General features: G+C 42.0%; 1 protein-coding gene across 32 annotated transcripts in view; it reads left to right on the forward strand.

Annotated features, from left to right (window-relative positions):
• LOC6524399 (basement membrane-specific heparan sulfate proteoglycan core protein) overlaps positions 1-20,401 on the forward strand; it is a 75,785-nt gene that overhangs the window by 22,458 nt on the left and 32,926 nt on the right. For 22 of the 32 annotated variants that reach the window (XM_039377754.1, XM_039377733.1, XM_039377736.1 and 19 more), the window contains exons 5-8: positions 35-198; positions 471-596; positions 1,138-1,326; positions 1,775-2,005. In XM_039377754.1, the coding sequence (XP_039233688.1) occupies positions 35-198; positions 471-596; positions 1,138-1,326; positions 1,775-2,005 (710 nt within the window). Of the gene's footprint in view, positions 1-34; positions 199-470; positions 597-1,137; positions 1,327-1,774; positions 2,006-6,047; positions 6,195-10,031; positions 10,197-20,401 lie in introns of those variants that run through there. The other 10 variants (XM_039377753.1, XM_039377742.1, XM_039377747.1 and 7 more) reach the window with 3 other exon arrangements.

A 20,401-nucleotide genomic window follows, 5' to 3' on the forward strand; every position in this document is an offset into this window, starting at 1 on the left:
TTTGCTGATTCTGATCAAATCACTTGCATTCCAGACCCACCAAAGATAACTTCAAAATTCGCGTACAACTCAGGGTAGAGCTGCCCAATTCTATCACCGACTTCGGAAGCAAGTTGCAGAAGCAACTGAATGGCTACAATAAGATCGTTCACTTGAGTGCCGAAACCGGTGGCATCTTTTCCTTCGCAGAAGCCAGTGGTAAGTTCCCATGTATCCATTTCCATACTTTTCTGCGACTTTCTTCGTAGCTTTGGTGTAAGACGCAGCTTGTAGCAACCTTACCTTCCAAATTCCTGAGCAGCGAATGCAAACTGGTGAAACCCACAATAATTATCTGAAAGCTCTACTGTAGAGTCTCGTGATTATTCTACCGGTTTGCATACCTTGCTTGCTCTCCTTAATCCAAATCACGATACCCAAACTCTTTCTCTACCCGAAAACCCTTGCAAATGAACCAATGTGCAAACCAGAAGTGACAGAAGAATCAGTACAACCTGGATCAAACCTGGATCAGCCCGAAAGGCGTTCAGAATTCTTCAATGTGCCCGATACAGCAAATCCAGTTTCTGCGACAAAAGCACACTTCAATATCCGAGGTTTGTCCATCCACCGACGGATACCGATAAACCGAAAACTACGAGATTGCTCCATGTGTGATTAACCCGGCGATCCTCGCAGCGCGGAAATAGATCTTATATTGCTAACACGAGTGTGGGTCTGCTCTGGTTTCTTTTGATCAGTAGATTCTAGAACTACATTTTTCATTGATTTAAGATTTAAAATGGTTTCTTCTATATTTTGGCTCTCATCTGCGCGTATATATTTTGAGCAAATGCGTGAAAATTGAAAAAATGTAGCTCTAATATATGAATTGAATTGATATCCGGAGTGGACCTCTATATGTAATTGTGCTTTGGATGGTGACCTGTATGTGTTTGTGTGACCTTGTGAACTTGCGACCTCTTGACCTCCGTGAACGTCCTCATCATCACAAGTTGTGCCGCTTCATGCCATCCGCTCCACTCTATTTCCATTTCTGTGATCTCTGTCTGAAATCCTGTCTCCTGTATTTATGTCTTTGGGAAACTACCCAGAACTTCAATGCGCCCATTGCTAATCCACTTTGTGACCTCATAGATTTCGAGGAAGAGCCAATCGATGTTCCATTTGGCAAGGATGAGGTTGAGGGCTCTGGTAGCGATGTCTCCGGCTGTCGCGGAGACTCCACCTTCACTTGTTACCGAACCGGAAAGAAAATTTGCGATGAAATGCGATGCGATGGTGTGACCCAATGTCCCGACGGCGAGGACGAAGAGTACTGCAATGGTAAATGTCGCGAGATAGCTTAATAATAGATCATATCAAGAGATCTTCAATTCATCATCGATCGTTTGGCGTTGTCGAATACCCCACATCTCCATACTAAAAACTAATCAAATGGGGGCTCATCAAATAGTCTAATATTTCTTCTAACTCTTCACATCTTCCATAGAGCTGCAAAACAGTCGATACATTTCGACCATTCTTCTCAATATATTTGTGAATCTTGGTTTGGGAATACGGATACCTCGTTATCTGTAGAATTTAATGTAAATTCAAGTCATTAATGCTTTGCAGCTCTATATCCCATCTAAACTATTGTAAAGTATGAGAATATTCAATCTAGTATTTAGTGATCGTTCATTTACATTTGATTTGGCTTTTTATATATGGTTTTGATTCAATTTTGATTTTATTTCGTATCTCATTTTAATTTGACGCGCCTCAATCTCAGTTTGCACTGAAGATCAGTTCAAGTGCGACGATAAGTGTCTGCCCCTCCAAAAACGCTGCGATGGAACTATCGATTGTGAGGATCAGACCGACGAGGCTGGCTGTATTTATGAGCAAGGTCCTGAGGCAGAGCCTGAACCAGAGCCTAAACCAGAGCCTGAACCTGAACCAGAGCCGGAACCGGAGCCCGAACCAGAGCCTGAACCTGAACCCCAAGACCCGGAAACCAATGGTAAGTTCTATTGATTATTTTGCATCATTTTGTTTGATTATTTTCGTATGTGATTTTATTTTTGTACCTTGAGAGCCCCAGTTTGGGTTCGCATTGAAAGCGGTCAGATAAGGTTAGATATAATACAGGAAATTGTGTATTTATCCATAGTTTTCTTTGGTTATCCTTAACCAAAGTGTGTTTGGCTGGGATCTATGTTCAGTTCGCCTACGCTGGGTGATCTCATTGCCCTAATATCTGCGTTCGGCGATCGTTCAGTAGTTCGCAGTCAGAACTATGCTCTCTGTAATGGCCAAATAAATTCCGCATATTAATTGGTCCGATAAACGAATATTTCCACCGAGTGCCACTCATGCCGGCCTGTTCATTTGGTTCTTTGTAATATCTTTTGTATTTTATTTATGGACTTTTGCTCATTGTTGTGTTCTTTCAACTTGAATAAAGTTTCTTTTTGCGGGCAGTCGATTGGGTTAAATATTTGCTTTTCTAATGGATTTCCAATGCATCGGAATTTATTGGTCCCCATTAGGCGGCGTCTTTTTGGGCACGTAATCGAATACGCGCCCCAATCTGGTTAATGCAAAGGCATTTGGGCCAAAAGAGTTGCATTGAATTTGAAATATTTAGTGTAAGTGGAAAACGATTGCTCGAATTCAATTGACCTTTTCTGAGTTATGACTTTTAGTCATCTCAGCGATAAGTCAAACATTTTATGTGCGCGAGAGTTTCACACTTCTAGAAACCTCGCTGCTACTTGAAATGTTGACCCTGAACACTTTGTATCATTCCGCTTCTTTTGGCCCCCCAAAAACAACCTCATGCTGTGCACATTGCAGTGCGAAGGGAAGCGAAATCCAACAAAAAAAAAAAACATAACATAAATGTAAATAGCAACGGAGACAAAAAGGCGAAACAAGCGTTCTATCAAAAAGTGAAATTACAAACCAACTTTGCCCACCAAACCACCACGCACCACCCACAACCCACCAGCCACCCAACACGAAGCGCAATTGTAGCAAGCCAAAAAACCAGATTACAATATCCATGAAATATGCCACAAAAGTCGGGAGAAAAAATATGTTATATAGATGGTGATTTGAGGTCTGACAGGCAGTGTGTGTCCGTAGAGAGTGTTTTTTTTTGTTTGTCTTTATATTTTCATTTTTGTGGGTGGGGAAGGGCACTGCTGCACTGCTGTGGTGTCGACAGCTAACAGCAAAAACAATTTGCAACAGATTAAAATTACCCCTAAGCGTATTATAAACTTAAATAATCCTCTTGCAGTGCAAGAACAACGAGAACCACCCCCAAAGTCCCGAATCCCGGAGTCCTTCATCCTGACTCCTTACATTCAGCTCGCAGATTCCCAGCTCGCTTTTACTACTTCTGGGGGCGTGTTAAGTGCTGTCAACGAGATTAAATGCAATGTCGGAGGTCGCCACCCACCAAAAACCAAATACCAAACACCAAAAACCAAACAACAAACACCAAATGGCACACACGCACCCAAAAGAGCGCCAAAAAAAAGTTGTGTCCTTGGAAATTTAATGAATTTTCAACACTCCACTTCGGGGCATCTGAAGAGAAAAGTGGCAAGGGGCTGCAGCTGGAAAATGGGTGGGAAATGGGATACGCTGGAATTAGTTGGGATAGTTTTTAGATGGCGTTCAGCTTCTGAACTTATTTTGAAGTTCTTTTCGGCAATTGAGCAATTTATCAAAACGCATTTAATAATTACTAATAGCACAAACACATATGATAAATATTTGATTTCCACTGCTGTTCTTTTTACTTGATTCAGTTCAGTTCTTGGTTATCAGTCAAGAGACCTTGAATTGAGCTTCATTTGCCTTTGCCATTTGGGTTAATGAAGGCAATATTCATGGATTTCAATGCATAAACATATGTACGTAACATATTTCTACACTTGCCGTATTTGGGTGATGATTTTGTTTGCCATTGCACTATTACGCTATTCCACTCGTTGTTGCTGTTCTGAAATCTGAATCTTTCGTGGATTTTTCGGATGGTTTCGAAAGTGCGTCAATGGAAGCTGCTGTGCACAGCTTGCACTTGAAGCTTGAAGCTTGAATTGTGTTTTTGGTGTGCCTTCGCTTTTATGATTGTGCAACGTACATATGTAGTTGGGAAATGTAATTACCGCCCTTCGTCCTCTCCTCCCCTTTCCGCTTCTCTCCTTTCCCCGCCCCCCACAAATTTTGTAATTTGGTATTCAAAGTTGAATTTATGAAGCACATATTTTTTGTACGCTTTTGCGGCTGCATTGGCTTTTTTGTTGATTAAATTTGGCAAAGACAACTTGCACTTTTCCCGCTCGTTTTTTTTTTTTGTTTTTTTTTTGCGCGCAAGTCAATTAGCGGCTTCAGTTGCCTGAACTGTGTTAAATGGCTGCAGATTTCAATGTGCTCACCCAGCACCCGGCAACCACACACACGAGTAGCACACACGAGTAGCAGAAAATACAAAAATCAGTGCAAAACAATGCACAATGCTCAAATGGACAAGGAAAGTGGGCAACATCTAGGTGGCCGGCCACACATATGCAAATTGAATTTGCCAGCCAACGCTTTTCTTTTCTCGCCGAGCGCCAAAAAGGGCGAAAATTAAGCCAAGAAACAAGTACACAAACCAGCAAATAGCAAAACAAAGGGGGCAGACAAAAATATAGAATGCTAAGTATAGGAAAATAGACAGCGAACCCAGAGATACCCTACAAAGAAATTTTTGTGCTTATTGCAACTTGAGGCGGTTTACAAAAAAGGCAAAGTTTACTTACGAACCGGCCTTTGTTCACTGTAAATAATCCGTAAAATAGGTATGTTTCCTTTAACAAGTTTCAAATTAGCCACCTTTCTAAGCGTCACACATGAATATCTAAGGAGCCATGGCTACTGTAGTTTGCAACTACCCAGCGAATCAAAGAACTGCGGAAAATCTGCTGAAATCATAAAAAAGCATAACAGCAAACAATGTCACTCCCCCTACCACGCCTCCGTCCCTCGGGGAGTTGTGCATGTCTGATGAGCTTTGCTTGAGTGTGTGCCCTTGGTTGCGTTTACACGTCTGCTATTTGCAATAACTTTTCTACTGCTATTTTTAAAAACTGGCTACTTCCATTTTTACGGCGTTGAATTAAAAAGGTTCCATGCGCCAACTTATTCAAATCACTTATACGGCAGTAAATTAGCCAACGAAACATTTTGTTCGTGTTCAAGGCATGCGTATAAGCGTTGATTGTGTTGCGAAGGAAAAGTGAAAAGCTTGGCGCGCCGATGTTGCTTTCTTTGGCACTGCTTGCTTGCTTCCATGGACTACGTAGAGTGCCAGAAATAAATGTAATTAAAATGTGTTGAACCAAATGTGTGATAATTGGCTTCGTATGTATGAAATAAGACTTAATTTGAGTCTTTGGCGCAAGCGCAGCATTTTCGAGAATTCCCCAACGGCAGCAACATGTTGCGGCAAGCAGCAGGCGAACCTTCGGCAATATGTTGCTTTCACCTGGTTGGCTGCTTTGCAAGTGCTCGGGTTTCGCTCTGTTCGGGTTATACACGTGTGTGTGCCCGGTGTCGTCATCTTCGGCCTTCGGCTTCTGTACTCATATTCGCTGTTTGCCCATCAACATTTAAGGCCGCATCAATGTTGCCAATCTTGTATCTAAGCCCCACTAAACTATTATTTATTTATTCGAAAATTGTAAGCATACCTAATTAGGCAGCTGTATAAAATATAAAGAAATATAGCTTATAGTTTAGTAACGTTTCTGATTGCTTATAAAATAATTAACAGATTTTATTGTACGTTATTGCTATGCTTAGTGCATTATTGATAAATGTACTTGAATGCATCTTTCGCTAAATATTATCACATTAACCATGAATCTTACGAAACATTCCTTGCCCATCTTCCAAGTTGCCAGTTGTTGCATCGAGATGCTTGGCAACACGGGCAACATTGTCGTCGCAGCTCGGCAACATTCCGCTACGCCTGCTCAACGAACGCTTGCGAGGCTTTTGGATTTTCAGTTCAGTTCAACGTGAAGCGTTTGCGTGTGCGTTACGTTGGCGCGACTTTGGCTCCAGCTCAACTCAATAGTATAAATAAATATCCTTTCCTCTCGACACGATTCTCCCAGAAGTCGGCACCCAGTTGTAGTTCGAATCAACGTGTAATCTAATTGTTTTTTGTTACTATTTTTTTTTTAATTGTGTTGCAAACTATGCGAGAACAAAAAAAAAGAAGAACCGTCTTTGGTGTGCGAAATCCTCTGAAAGTTTCTGTTTCGGTGCGTGTGATCTCAGCTCTGTGCGAAGTTATCTCTGTCTTGTGAACATTATTTGATAAGCAGATCCTTTACTTGAGCTTCTGCCTCGATTTCCTCTAAACTGATTTCCTTGCACTCGACAACGATAGTTGAGCTTTTAAAGGGTGTATCGGGGGTGTATTACCTTTTCGTACAGTTATGATAGCCTCGAAACTCCGTCAAAGTCCTTTTCCAAAAAGGCTTTTGCTACAATAGAGAAAATTGTAAATTGTGAAAGCAGTTCTTACTTCTATATTTCTTTTCTTTAGTTTTTTTTTAACTACAGTACTATAATTATCTGTCTAAATTCTGCTGCATCCTCAAAATGCAATGCTCTTCGAGGCCCCGAAATTCGCTGAGTCCAACAACAGAGCATTAAACATGATCAGTTGAAATCGAACTAAATGCTCGTCTATATAGTATATAGTATAGCAAACAATGTTTGCTCAGCTTACTCATTGTGAATGAATGAAAGCAAATATTTGCCATCGCTTCGGTTTTGTTTGGTTCGGTTCGGTTATTAATTTAGCGAGCTGTCATCTTGTGGTGGCCCATGTTATTGTTGCTCTTGCGGTTGTATTTTGAGGTGACTGCTATTAATGCTATTAATGCCATTAATGTTGTGATTGTTGTGATTGTGATTGTGATGCGATTGCACATAGCCGTCGCCTGTTGCCAGGTCGTAAATCTCAATCAAAGAAGTTCGGAGGAGCAAAGGAGAAGAGATTGGGCAAATAAATCTCGTTCGGTGGATACAAAACACAAACAGTCGAGGGAAAAATGTTAAATATTTCTGACACTGATTGCTCGCCCGATAGCTCCCCCTCGAAACTCCGCGACTTCGATTAGCTATGCCCCAAAATAGCTGGGAAAATCGAGAAAATGGGGAAACAATGCCCTGACAAATTTTCCGACGGGGGCTGACAAAAACAAGCGCCCAAATATGGATGAAACCAATCTATTTTCGGAATGCGCTCCGATTTTTTTTTTTAATTTTTAAATCTGAATCTAAATTCTTCGGTTCTGAATTAAGGCTCTTCAGCCCTGTTCACTTCATTGACTGTGTGTCTGTCTGTTTGTCAAATGCAATTTGCTTCGCTCGGCACAATAATAATGCTAATTCCAATGTTATAATGTCAGGATCGGCGCGGATCGTCTTGCTGGGCTTATGGGAAAACAAGTGAGCAAAGTTTCTGCAAAGTGGGCACTTTTTCCCGTGGCAATTTGACCAATATTTGTTGTTAGAGCGAAGTATTTGTTGTTTCTGAAAAACTTGATTTTCAAGAAGGATTTTAAACTTTCAGAGAATTTAATCGTGAGCTCAAACACAAAGTGAAATGCTATTCTACGGTTTTGCTTTATGTGAATCGAAATGTTTGTATAAATTGTTGGGAGATTTGAAGGAATAAAAATTAGAACATAGTTCTTTGAAGGAATTTCGCCAAAATGCCCAAAGATCATTCTAAACTATTAGATCTGAGAACCAATGATGTTTTAGGTTGGGCATCCTGAAAGAAATCCGCTCGAATTCAAAGGATAAGAACTTTGATTTAAGCTAGCTTTTTGCAATGAATACACTTTCCGCTTAACGGTTTTAAACGGACATTAGATAATGCACTATATGCATCATTAATTTTAATGACTGTTAATATGCAGGCGATGAGATGAGGCGGGAGTTTGGCTAAAAACTTGGCCGCAATTTGAGTTTCTAATGAAAAACTCATCATTAACAACTCGCGGCTCCTGGGTACTCCTCCTGGACTAGTGGATTTTGGGATGAATGCATCTTGGGTGAATGGAATCTGCCTGAGCTGAGCATCTCATTAACGAAAAGCCTTTTTTGTGTGTGCGGGTGTGTGGGTGTGTGTGTGTGTGTATTGGCGGCGGTGCAATTCGCCAATTTATTATGCGTAACATGTTGGGTAACTTGAAACTTGGCCAAAACGCTGCCGGCTGGAGGCTGAAGACCACTTACCGTTTGGACAAACTAAAAGCATTCCTTTAATGCTCGGTTAATTGAAACATACTCTCCGCTGGTCGCTGGTCGCTGGCCGCTGGCGAACAACTTTTTGCGATATAATAATTGAAAAATGCAGGCATCTTGCCAAAACCGCATAAACAACAAAGCTTTTAGGCGCGTATCTCACAGATACGTTTATCTGCCCCCTAAAAATAAAAGAAACAACAAAAAATCAAAAAGAAAAAAACCCAAAGAAACTGTAACTAAAACGAAACGAAAGGAATCGAAGACCTTTCACAATCGCCACTCGACTTTGCACTCAGATGTCATATGTCCGCGCGTTTTTGCTGTATAAAAACACAAAACAACTCAAGTTCAAGTTCATTAGGGACGGAGCAACAAACATACCAGCAATTTATTGTAGTTTATTTGCGAAATTTTCATTTTCCCCCGCCTATTTGGCGAAAATTTGCACAGCGGGGCGGCCAAGAAAGCGCTGATTCTTCGGGAAGTGGATTGTGGATTATATAGTGGCTAGATGGGCATTAATTGGTCACGTTTTGGCTATGTTTGCTAGGTAATAACTCAGCATGTGTATGCCAGTGGCAGTGAGTCAATTTCAGATCGAAATCGATATGCACATTGCACATACGTTTATGGGGATTACGTAATCAAGGGAAATCGTGTTGGAATGATTCGGAACAAGTGTTGAAAATGATCAAATAAAAGATATTCGATGATATTCCCTTTGAAAACTGTAAAATATCTTTTGAGTTTTTTTTTTTGAAAGCTTAGCTGGTTGTTTGTCATGCACATACATTTTTCTACTTAGCAAAAGCGCAAGAGCTACAATACATATTTTGCAGCTATAGCTGTTAAGAGGTTTATTATTATAATTTGTGCTTCAATTTTCATTCAACATAACATTCCTGCCAGGGGGCGCGCACAAAAAGAAATGGGATTCCCCTTTATGCATGAAAATATATGTACATGTATCTGAGACTCGCGTTATGAAGGCTGCGATATGAAGGCCAGACAATTGAATGCTGATGAAGCCTGCTCCTCGCGGGGGGGTGCCCTTCATCCTTCAATAAGGATTCTCTGGCGTTGCGTTATTTAAAATTAAGCAAACACTTAATGGCACTCCGCACTTGGCAATAGGTTCGCATTTGCTCTTCTTTTTCCACTTGCACCGCGAAAATGTTTCCATTTCGAAATTTTACATGTAGCTATGCAGAGAAGATGGCAAAAGTGATGGAAAATCATTGTTTCGAGTGTAGTCCGGCACTTGTCCACTTTTGGCCTGCATAGACAAAGGCGGAAGTCCGGAGTGGACTTGGCAAGTGGGTAGCAAGTGGGTGGCAGTGTGTGGGTCACCAGAGGGTCACCAGAGGGCGGGTTGTTTTGGGTCCTTCATTGCTTTCATTTGTAACGGAAATGTTTGTTAAAGTATCCTTCTTTTTGTTGTTGTTAATGCGTTCAGTTTGCCAGCGGAAGTGTCGCCGCTCGCCGGGTGCGGTCACGCCTCCCCCTCAGCACCCCCTCCCTCTCTCCATTTCTGACCTCTGAACCCATGCTGTGATTTTTATGCGCCAAAACAGAAACAGAAACAGAAATTTTCGCACATTCCAAAAGAGCTGCTCGAGAATAAAAGAAGCGAAAACAAGTCAAAGCCAAGATTGAGCTTAAAACACCAAAAAAAAAAAAAAAAACAAACGCCATTCGTGCCCTTTTCTTTATAGTTTTTTCCTAGCTCGCGCTTCCGCATCCACATCCGCATCCGCAACCGAATCTCGCATCCGCGATGGGACGGCGCCTGAGAGCAGCTTTTTGGCTGCTGGCGGTCCTGATCGTCATCGAAAAGCCGCAAAAAAGCTTAGCTCGCGGCACCTACATCAGCTACGGTGGTAAGTTCTCATAACTGGCAATGGAATTTGGATGGGCAACACCATAAAAAGGGCTAATATTTCATAGCCATACTTTGTGTAGTATAGCTCACTTAAGACTACGAGTACTACGGAGTACTACGACCACTTGGTTGTAGTTCTTAAGTGATCTGTGTCTGGTGGTGGGCCAGGGATATATGAATGGATATACGCGTATATGTATGCGGGATATGCCCTGACACTCGATGGCAATTCATTTCAATCGGCCCCATCCCCATTTAATTGCCCCTCAAGTGACAACAATTGCCGGCTTGATATCGAATTGAGAAATTGAGGAATGCAGCTGCAGTTGGCGATGATGCACAGATTGGAAGTGCCAGTTCATTCAGATGAGTTGGGTTGATTTGAGTTGAGTTGAGTCGAGTTGGGTTGAGTCGAGTTGCAGTGCAATGCGTTGCATTGCGCAAATCTAGGCTAATTGTTTGTCGCTGTTGTAATAATGATGCCAGCGACCAATTAATTTGCACAAACATCTTAATTTAGGAAGCCGCAAAGAGAGCGCACTCGACAACTGGCAACACTTGATAAGCTGCGCTGCCCGGGTCCAAGAATAGAATAATTATCTTGATAAGCCCCGCCGAGCTGCTGACAAAGAATTTACCCACTGCAATAGGCGCAGCAACACAGTGTTACAAGTGCCAAACGCCAAATGCCAAATGCCAGGATAAAGATAAAGGGGGCACTTATCAAGTGGTCACAGATCAAGTGACTCACAAAGGTAGTTGTCTCCGTATTAATATAGTATTCTTGCTTAGGTTCTAAGCGGGAGGATTACTCAGCGCATTATTCATGCGATAAGAAATGACCAAGTCCGCTAGTCAATGCATTTATAGTAAATATTTATTTACATTCGTGCACTGCTTTGCAAATTAAACAGTGATTAGCTACGCTGACTACTTGATCTCTTACCTACTAAATCTGACCAAAATAGTAAAGTAGGAACTTTCTGATGAGTAAACTTGCAGCTTAAGTGGCTTGGCCCGCGGTAACAAGAGTAGCCGCCTTTCATTGGCATTGTGTGGCCTTTGGTGGCTGGGGACCCTTTGTAAGATCGCTAACTGTTTTCTAGGCCTTTGGTCACGGTCAGTGGGAGAAAGATTTGAGATTTGAGGTTGAGAGACAAACAGAATGGTCATCGGATACTCCAGGAACCGTCGGTTGTCAGAGAGAAATTAAAAACGGTTAACTGCATCTAAACTGCAACTAAACTGCATCTAAACTGAATCTAAGCTGCATCCAAACTGCATATGCGGCCATTACAACAATGTCATCCTTGACTTCATTAACCGTAACCCGATCGCATTGAAGTTAAAACCTCAGCGGGAGCAGCTAGCAAACAGCCAACAAACAAACAAACCAACAAACAAATAAACAAGTAAGCTGGCATCAAACCAGTAAACCAGCTATGCAAAAAAAAAAGGGAGCCAAGCCCTCAAGATGAAGCGAAACTATTTTGCACTACTGAATTGCACTCTGAAGTCATCGCCAGACTCAGGACCAGATAAAGATTCAGATGCCGATAAAGATACAGAGGTAGATAAAGATTCAGATGCAGATAAACCCACAGATGCAGATACATATACATATAAGATATATATATATACAGATCAGATACAGCTATGAAACTAAAGCAGCCAGGGAATTGTCCAGTCAAATGTGTTGATTCTGAGTCATTTGAACGCACCAGGAATTTAGATCAGTAATAGTAGAACAAGGTTTTCTAGCGGGGTATATACACATACCTTCTATGGATACCAATCTGTGCAGGGTATTCAGGCGTCGCTGTTGACTCCGTTTTTTTTCGTGTGTCCTGAAATCAACTTTTCAATTCGGGACTCTTATTTACTCCGCTGCTTGCAATTGCTGGAAGAATGAATTGAAAGATGTTTATTTTTAGTACAATGTGCCACACACACTGGCTGCTGTTTAACCCCCCCACTCCTTCTAACCTAACCCTCTGGCTCCATCCATTTGTAGCAAGTTTTCTTTTCTGGTCGCCGGCTCAGAGCGCTTCCTGAAAGCCCGAGAAAATGAAATGAGATCTGCAGAGGCTCTTGAATAAATAAATGGTGAGAAGGGAGGGAGGGGGGCGGATATATATATATATATGTGCACAACTGAAGAATAAGAAGGCGTCGAGCTGAATGCTCATGCGCTGATGTAAGCGCCTTCTGCGAGAACAATTAGAAAACGCTTCGGAGTGCATTTTCCATTTGCAGTTCTGTGTGTGCGTGTGTGTGTGTGTGTGTGTTCTGTTTAATTCCATTTTATTTATTTTTCAGGGTTAACTTAACGCTTGTTTACCGCTTGGCCAGAATTGTTTGCACTGCCTTAGCCTTTGGATTAAAGTTGCTCACGCTAACCGAGATTTTCCTCCTTTGTTGTTGTTTATGTTGTTGTTGATGTTGTAGTAGCGAGTGTTTGTGTGTGGAAAACCCTTCACTGATTCTTTGCCAAGCTGACTTGTATGTAATTTGATGCTTATGCCATTAACAAAAATGTCAAAACGTCTAAATGCCATTGGGCATATGACTATATATACAACAGCTTTTCACAGTTTTCCAACCACCCACCCAACAGGGTTTTCCAGGCACGTAATTTGCTTGTTGAAGGCGCGTGCGAAATGTCAAGAGAACCTAGAGAAAACTCGCCTTGCAGATTATACGAAAAGAAAAGTTTTTCGCAATGAGATTTGATATTTGCGCCTGGACCGGGAGTAAAACTGAACTGAAAAACTCGAGACGAAATCGAAATGGGATCTGGATTGCAGTGGGGTGTGGTGGAGTGGAGTGGAGTGGGGGAAAATGGGAAATGGCCAGACATTGTTGCGTATGCGGAAAAGAGGAAAATCTGTTTAGCTGATTAAATACGTGACTTAATTCGCCCTATCTTAAAGATACTTGACTTATACAAATTTATGCAGTGGCAATGCAATTAGAATTAACATTTGATTGGTCCGATTGACAGCCGAGTGACGATTGCAACTCAACGTGGCCTCGCTCGCCATTCAGATATCAGATATAGAATATATGAAGATTCGATTTACTTCTATTCAATTCCATATGCACTGCGAAAATGCAGCTCTCCCGAAATTGGATATCCAATTATGCAGAATCCACGGAACCGCGAGTGCAGTATTGGATTTAAACTAGGATTCCATCTACATATGCATTTCCTTAAACAGTAGTTAGTGCGAACTTGTGCAGATTGAATTTATTGAATGAAACACAGTTATGGCTGGCAGTAGATCAATATTAGTCCAGATACTCACTGGATGATGGGATAATAATGTATCTTTTTTCAGTGTAATGCACCTAATGCATGCTATTAATTGCCACTGCATTTCAGCTCGCAACCAAGACAGCTGAAGTGTTTGGCACGTGCACTGCACTGAACAAATGTAGCTTATTTATTAATTTGTGTTCTCCAGCATCGCTTGTCAGTGTTTTAGACTGTGTTTTTTATCCATGTAGTTTATTTGTCCAACTCTATGCAAATGGCAGCAATGCTGACAGACTTGCATGACAACTGAAACAACGAACGGCGAACAGCGAACGGCAAACAGCGAACAACGAACGACCGACAACGGGACAGCAAAAGTGAATTTACGAGCGCACTGCAGATGCGGTCAGATACCGCATAATGCATCTAGCAGATACATTCCGTGATTTCCCAGCGATAGGCCCTCAGATTCATCTATCGAAAAAGGGAAACTGCGGCGGCATTTGAATTGCGAAAAGGAAATCAATTTGCAAAACGAAAGCGGCAAACGCCGCGGCGAAAACCAAGAGGGGAAAACGGCAAGATTCGGATATGGAACTAAAACTAGAGCCCAGCCAAATAAGTTATGGCCTTAGGATTTATTGGAAAATGCAATGGGGTGCCTCGCAGAAATGATTTCCGAGCATATTTTTGACATGAGAGATAATAATGATAATGGCGCAGGCCTTGGCAAATGTAATCCCCATAATAATAATCCACTTAAATGCCTTGCAACTCAATCGTATACGCACAAAATCATATGTACTCGTACGTACATAAATGAATAATTCATGAGTGCGATCACACCTGCCTAATGAGCTCAGCTCAGCTGCAATTCCTGGCAATCTGCGGGGTATTAAAGTCGTCGATAATGTACTTCAATTGTGGCTGCACCCACTTGACTCAAAGATGCAGAATTTATGGCAGGGGGGAATGGCGCCACGGGGGGCGGATTTTACTGGGTTACTGGGCATGAGCGGCTGCGTTTGTGTTTTGTTTTCAATATTTTATCAGCAAGGCAAAAAGCGGAAAAAAACAACAACAAAGTAATGGCCTAGAGTACTCGTTATCGAAATGACGTAAAGAATTTTAATCGAGCATCCAAAAAGATAAACGATGTCGACGAAACGTCAGCGAAAATGGCAAAAATTAGAAATATTGAGTGGCGAATAGGAGGATCGGGGGGAGGCAGTGTAGATCACACACTCACGATTGCTGCTACACTGAAAATAAAATTAGTTCACTCTGTCAGTCGCATTTAAGAAGCATTTCACATTAATGCTGTATTTTCATAAAAGGAAATACCCAACATACCACAATTTGTACGCTTTTTGTTTTTTGAGTGTAAGAATGCAGGCAAGAAAACATGCATAAATGCATTTGAACGATTTGTAATTGCTATTACAGGCAGCTTGACATCATCGGCCGACAGCTGAAGCTGCGGCAGGCGATGATGATGCTTAGAAAGAGATCGCGCACCATTCGAAGAGCGAGAGAGGCGGATAAGTGCAGAAAGAGAGGGCATTTCACAAAGCGCCGCCGCACCGAAAGAACTCCGAATGAATGGCGTTCCAAAATGTTGCACCATTAATATTCCGATAGGGAATCTAAAAGGGGATCCACCATATACAAATGGCATACATTAAATTCTTGTATTTCTTCTATGGGCAAAGCTCCCTGCACGCAAGTCGGGAATTGAAAGTGCATGCCAATCGAATGATTGTCGAGGAATATGAATATGCCATGAGCTAATTTTATTAGCTATTCACTGAATGAATCATTACAGAATCAAAGACGGCGAGTGTAAATGTATAAGGAAGGAAAATTACGATTTTTTATTCAACTAGATGTTACTAGATGTTTTCAAGCTGATATCTCCTGAATTGTGACTTTAAGGGGGGCCCATGATTTTGTAAACATATTTTCTATCTATCTGGGTGAATATCTGCATCTCCAACTTCGTGACTCCCCTCCATTTACGTCATTTGTTGTTCCATCGTTGTTGGCCATCGATCAGTTGCACATTCCGAATTTGCATATCCATGTTGGACTGCATTTGGCAATGAACTTCATGATTCAGCGGGGTATTTGGGGTATTAAGGAGGCACTTTAAGGGGGGAGGCCCTAGGCCAAAACTGAAGCCAAAACTGAAACTGAAACTGAAGCGTGTCCTGGCACAATCATAGAAATTGTTTCCGCTGGCCGCGGCCAACAAATATTTGGCCACAAAATGGTTATTATGGTTATGTCTGCCCGCCCGCAATGATTAATGACAATCGCTGGATTGAACGTGTCTCTTCAATTTCCCTACTTATGGCCTGCTCCTTTCATTTATATACATTTATACATAAATATATATATACATATATCTGTATACATCTGAACACCCATGTCCGTTTTTGACGTCTCTCTGGCCGATAGCATTTAATTGCTCAGCGATATATCAGAAGATAGCGTCCGCTCTCAAGACTTGAAAATTAAATAAATAAATTGTATAAAATATTTACATGTCCACTGGCTGCGGATGCATACAGATGTGCATATATTTATATATCTATATATATACATATTTGCATTGCATTTTATGCCGCTGTTCCACGAATGCAGTGCAACAGTCAGTCCAAAGTCAACTCATAAACCAAAAGCAAAAAGACAGTGCGAGAGGCCAGCCAAATCACGCATACGACATGTTGTGCAAACAAATGGATAGCTCTGGTTCAGGCAGTTGCGGTGCAAATGATGGCAAATAGAAGAGGTTTCCGGGTGCGGGTGTTAATAAATGTTTTAGTTTAATTTAAAATTCATAATTGGGCTTATAGGCGCAAACCTGAAAGACTTTCATAGCTTCATTTATTACACGGCTAATTACATTCTAATTTTTAATTTAGCCAAAGTGTTCGTTGTCAAGGACTTTATTTTGGTTTTCAATATGCTTAATAGTTTTAAAGTAATCGTATTGCTGTGGTGTTTGACCAGTTTCCCAGCCTAACGACATTAATTGCTGCCCGCTGATTGTTGTTGGTTTTGTTGCCACTGCCGTTTTGTGGCTCATGTTGCGGTTTTACCCGTTTGACTTTCCCCATTTTCCCCACAATTTTCCCGCCACAAAAGTATTTAAAAACTTGCAAACAAAACGCAAAGAAATGGGTGAAACACACAAAACAAAAGAACTGACTATTCGCTTTTGGGTTTTGTCTCCCACACTCAGGTTGGGTTTCTTTGCCATGCAGATGCTCCTGCTGCTGCTCCTTGGAAAACTTCCACTCCTCGTTGGAGGAGGAGTTGGAAAACTCCTCCTACGGTTTTCGGTTTCCGTTCGCTGTTCGCCGCCTTCCGTTTCCCTTTGTCGCTGGTGCCTGGCACGCGCTGACACTTTTACTTTGTCCGTGGACCTCGAAGGGCGGCAACCAACAACTGGCAACCAGCAACTGGCAACCGGCAACTTGCAACCGTGAAGCATGCGGAGCATGCGACCGGCAGCCGTACGGCAACAACTCAGTTCACATTGATCAAGTTCTAGCCTGATGTCATCTGGCATCCAGTTTGACATAATCCTTCAGGCGCCGGGCATATTTTCTTGTTATATTTTGCCCAAAATCGGTGGATTGAAGTCATCAACTAGAGCTATTCTTCAAACATATTGCATACTTTTGTGCTGTTATGGAGTATAGTTTTCTTTAGCAAAAAACAAGTTTCTTTTTCACCAACACACAAAAATTGGTTTATATATTTTTGATTTTTATTTCAAAGTGTAGAACTTGAATATATAGGCGATATATAGAGCTGCGGCTGCAACTGTGACCGCAAATGATAAATTTATTTAATTTGCCATAAATTGGCAGAGTAACTAAGACGACGCACGCAATGACAACGCAACCCCTGAACTATGAACCCTTAACCCTCTACCGCCCTTAACCCTCTGCTCGCCCCCCGGGGAGCATGTCTTACAGCAAAAGTTTATGCAAAACAAGCCACAAAAATTAACGTTTGTCACATTGCGCATGGAATGCGACAAATCAGTGGCTAAACTTTAACCCGCAGACAGGTATTTTTTTTGTTTTCGGAACGAGGAGGGGGCGTGGCAGGCACACATGCCAACGTCAAACAATCTTATCGATTTACCAGGGCTTTTCACAAAAAAACAAAAAAATACAAAAGGAGGGGAGTTTGGGCCAACAAGTTGTTGCCGCCGTTTGTTTTCCGCTGGTTTCTTGTTTTTGTTTTGAGCTTATTTATGCGACATTTTCATTGTGTGTTTACGGTTCCGAAATGAATAAGTGAAATGTGCAATAGATTGAAGAAGCGCTTCATTGGGTGGCAAAGGGCAAGGGGCAAGGGAAAGTGGCAAGTGGCAGGAGGCAAGTGGAAAGTGGAATGTGGGTTGGGGGCCACGAGGTGGGCGATGGCAAGGAAGCGCTGCTTGGGCCAGAACAAACAGAGTCACATGCAAAGGCGCACTTAAAACTGCAGACGCCACATAATTGTCGCCCCCCCTTGGCAGCTGCTGCATGAAGCGCTCCCCTTTCGTCCCGTTTTAGCCCCCAGTTGTCTTTTCCCATAAGCAACACATTCGAACGGAAAAAAATCGCTTCTAATCGACTCTTTTTGGTATTTAAAAACGCATAACACTTAGATTTGTAGGCATAAGGCATTCTGCAGGCATATGACATATTTCGATACTGGAAAGTGTTTCTTGCAGTGTATCGCTGCACTGACAACTGTCACTGGTTTTTGACACGGATTCCCGCTCCTTCTTTGCGGCACATCGCGAGTTAAGCTAACTGCAACCAAAAGCTAAACACTCGGGGGCAACCTTTACGACCCACGAAACCCCTGTCCCTCCTGGCACCCCTGGCCCCTAACCCTTAGCCCTCCAGCCCCCCAGCTAATGACTCATTAAATAACGCGCTGCACCAAGGGGTTAAGGCTTGCAGGATGAGGTTGAGGATGAGGACAAGGGATGTGTGCATATTCATGAGCTTCGTGTTAAGCTGCCATTTTGACGTCGACTGTTGGCAGTGTTTACATAGCCGAAAAAGCCGAGCGAAGAACAGTGAGTGCACACACCAGTTTGAGTATATGAATATGAATATGAATCAAGCCATCAATCAGAGTGTGTCCCTGTCTCTGTCTCTGTGTCATTCGAGTGCGTCGCCCTGCTGCCACTTGACATGCATTCCAACCCCCTGCCGGCAGCAGGGGTTTAAGGGTTGCGGTTTGGGTTTTGGGTTTGCGAAACTCTGCCGAAATTGCTGAATGAATACGATCATGAATGATGGGCCAGGCGGCATTTGAGTGTTTGCATTGAGTGATTGACGGAGATGGATTTAACTGAGGCGCTTAGATCATAAATCGCAAATGAATCGTGGGATCACAAAACACAAGTTCTGTTCATACATTCGTAAACAAAATTACAAACAACAACATGAAAGATATGTTAAGATATGTCCGTAATGTTCGAATGAAATTGGGAACGGAAGAACTTTAGACAACTCCTTGTTATGTCCCAAGTTCCACAGTAGTCGCAATCAAGATAGTTTAATTTCCAAAAAACGGAAAACCATAATTAAACGAACCGACAGTGCTGTCTGGGCCATTTCCCATTCCCACCTTAGTATTGGCCATTAATATTATGAGGCATCACGCATACGCCACATATGCCAGATTTGCATCAGGACACGGCCCTCTCTTCCTGCTTAACCCATTTCCTGCCGGGCTAACTCCCGTCTAGGACACCGAAAAGCCAAAACGGAAATCGATTAGTCATCCGCGTAGAACCGAAATGAATGTTTATCGCTGATAGTTTTTTGGGTCCGTAATTAAGAGGTTTCTTTCGCGGTTGGGGACTAAGGTTGCAAGGTTAAGGTAATAACACTTTTGCATGCCAGACGCTTCTCCAAGTTCGATGGATATTTAATCGCACTTTTCCACTGCTGTCGCAGCTTTAAAGCAAGACTCTAATGCCGGTTTTTTTAGCCCCCTCCAAAGCACTTTGACTGCTCATAAAAGCGAGTTAATGATTCGATGGAACCGCTAAGCGCTAACGAGCAATAATCAAATCAAAAATACTTTTTACAAATTGCTGCTAAACAGCTTTTCCTCGCGCTAAATCTCATCTGAATTTTTATACAATTTTCGCGGCAGCAGAGTGAACAATTTTTTGCTTAACCCCACATTAGAAGTGTGGGAGGGGGCTATATCTTGGTCCCCATCGAAAAGCCGAACACACACCTCTTAACTTGTTTGTTTGCGGCTTTTGGCCTGTTGGCGCTCTTTTGAGTTTTCCATGCGCCCGCGCGTATCAATTATCGACTCGAATTTAGCCCTCCTTTTCCCAGCATTTTCCCCACCGCATTCACGAGCATTTTTTCACTCGAAGATACGCACAGCTGCGGTTGGAATAATAGCGCCTCCTTTGCCATTGGGATTTCGACAATAAATCGAAATCTGAAGGCCAGGTCGAGCAATCAATACACCAGCACATTGACTATTAACTTTCACATGCAAATGAAAGTGGAAAAATCACAAGCATTAAAGCTGTCCAATTGTTTTGGCAAAGCCCATTCTTTAAAGCCTTCTTAGAGGCCTGGCAGGGAGTAAGCTTAAGGGGTAACCATCATCAAAAATTGAAAAAAATTTGAAAAAGATACAATTTTTTTTTGAAAACACAGTTCGATGGAAAATTCAATTAGAAACTCAAAGAGGTATGACATTCCATATTTGGACCAATATTTTGAATGCTGTGATGAAAATACTGATATTTATAGTCGCAAAAATCACGCAGTGCTATTTTCTCTGCCTCATTTGTACATGTGTTGCACACTTTCTGGCGCCGCTTTAAGTTCAAGTGCAAGCCAGCTGGGAAAAGGCAAAAAAACAAAAAGAAAAAGGCAGTCAGCCATCCA

The sequence above is a fragment of the Drosophila yakuba genome, chromosome X (genome assembly GCF_016746365.2).
Source record: "Drosophila yakuba strain Tai18E2 chromosome X, Prin_Dyak_Tai18E2_2.1, whole genome shotgun sequence".
In the NCBI taxonomy this organism is placed as follows: Eukaryota; Metazoa; Arthropoda; class Insecta; order Diptera; family Drosophilidae; genus Drosophila; species Drosophila yakuba.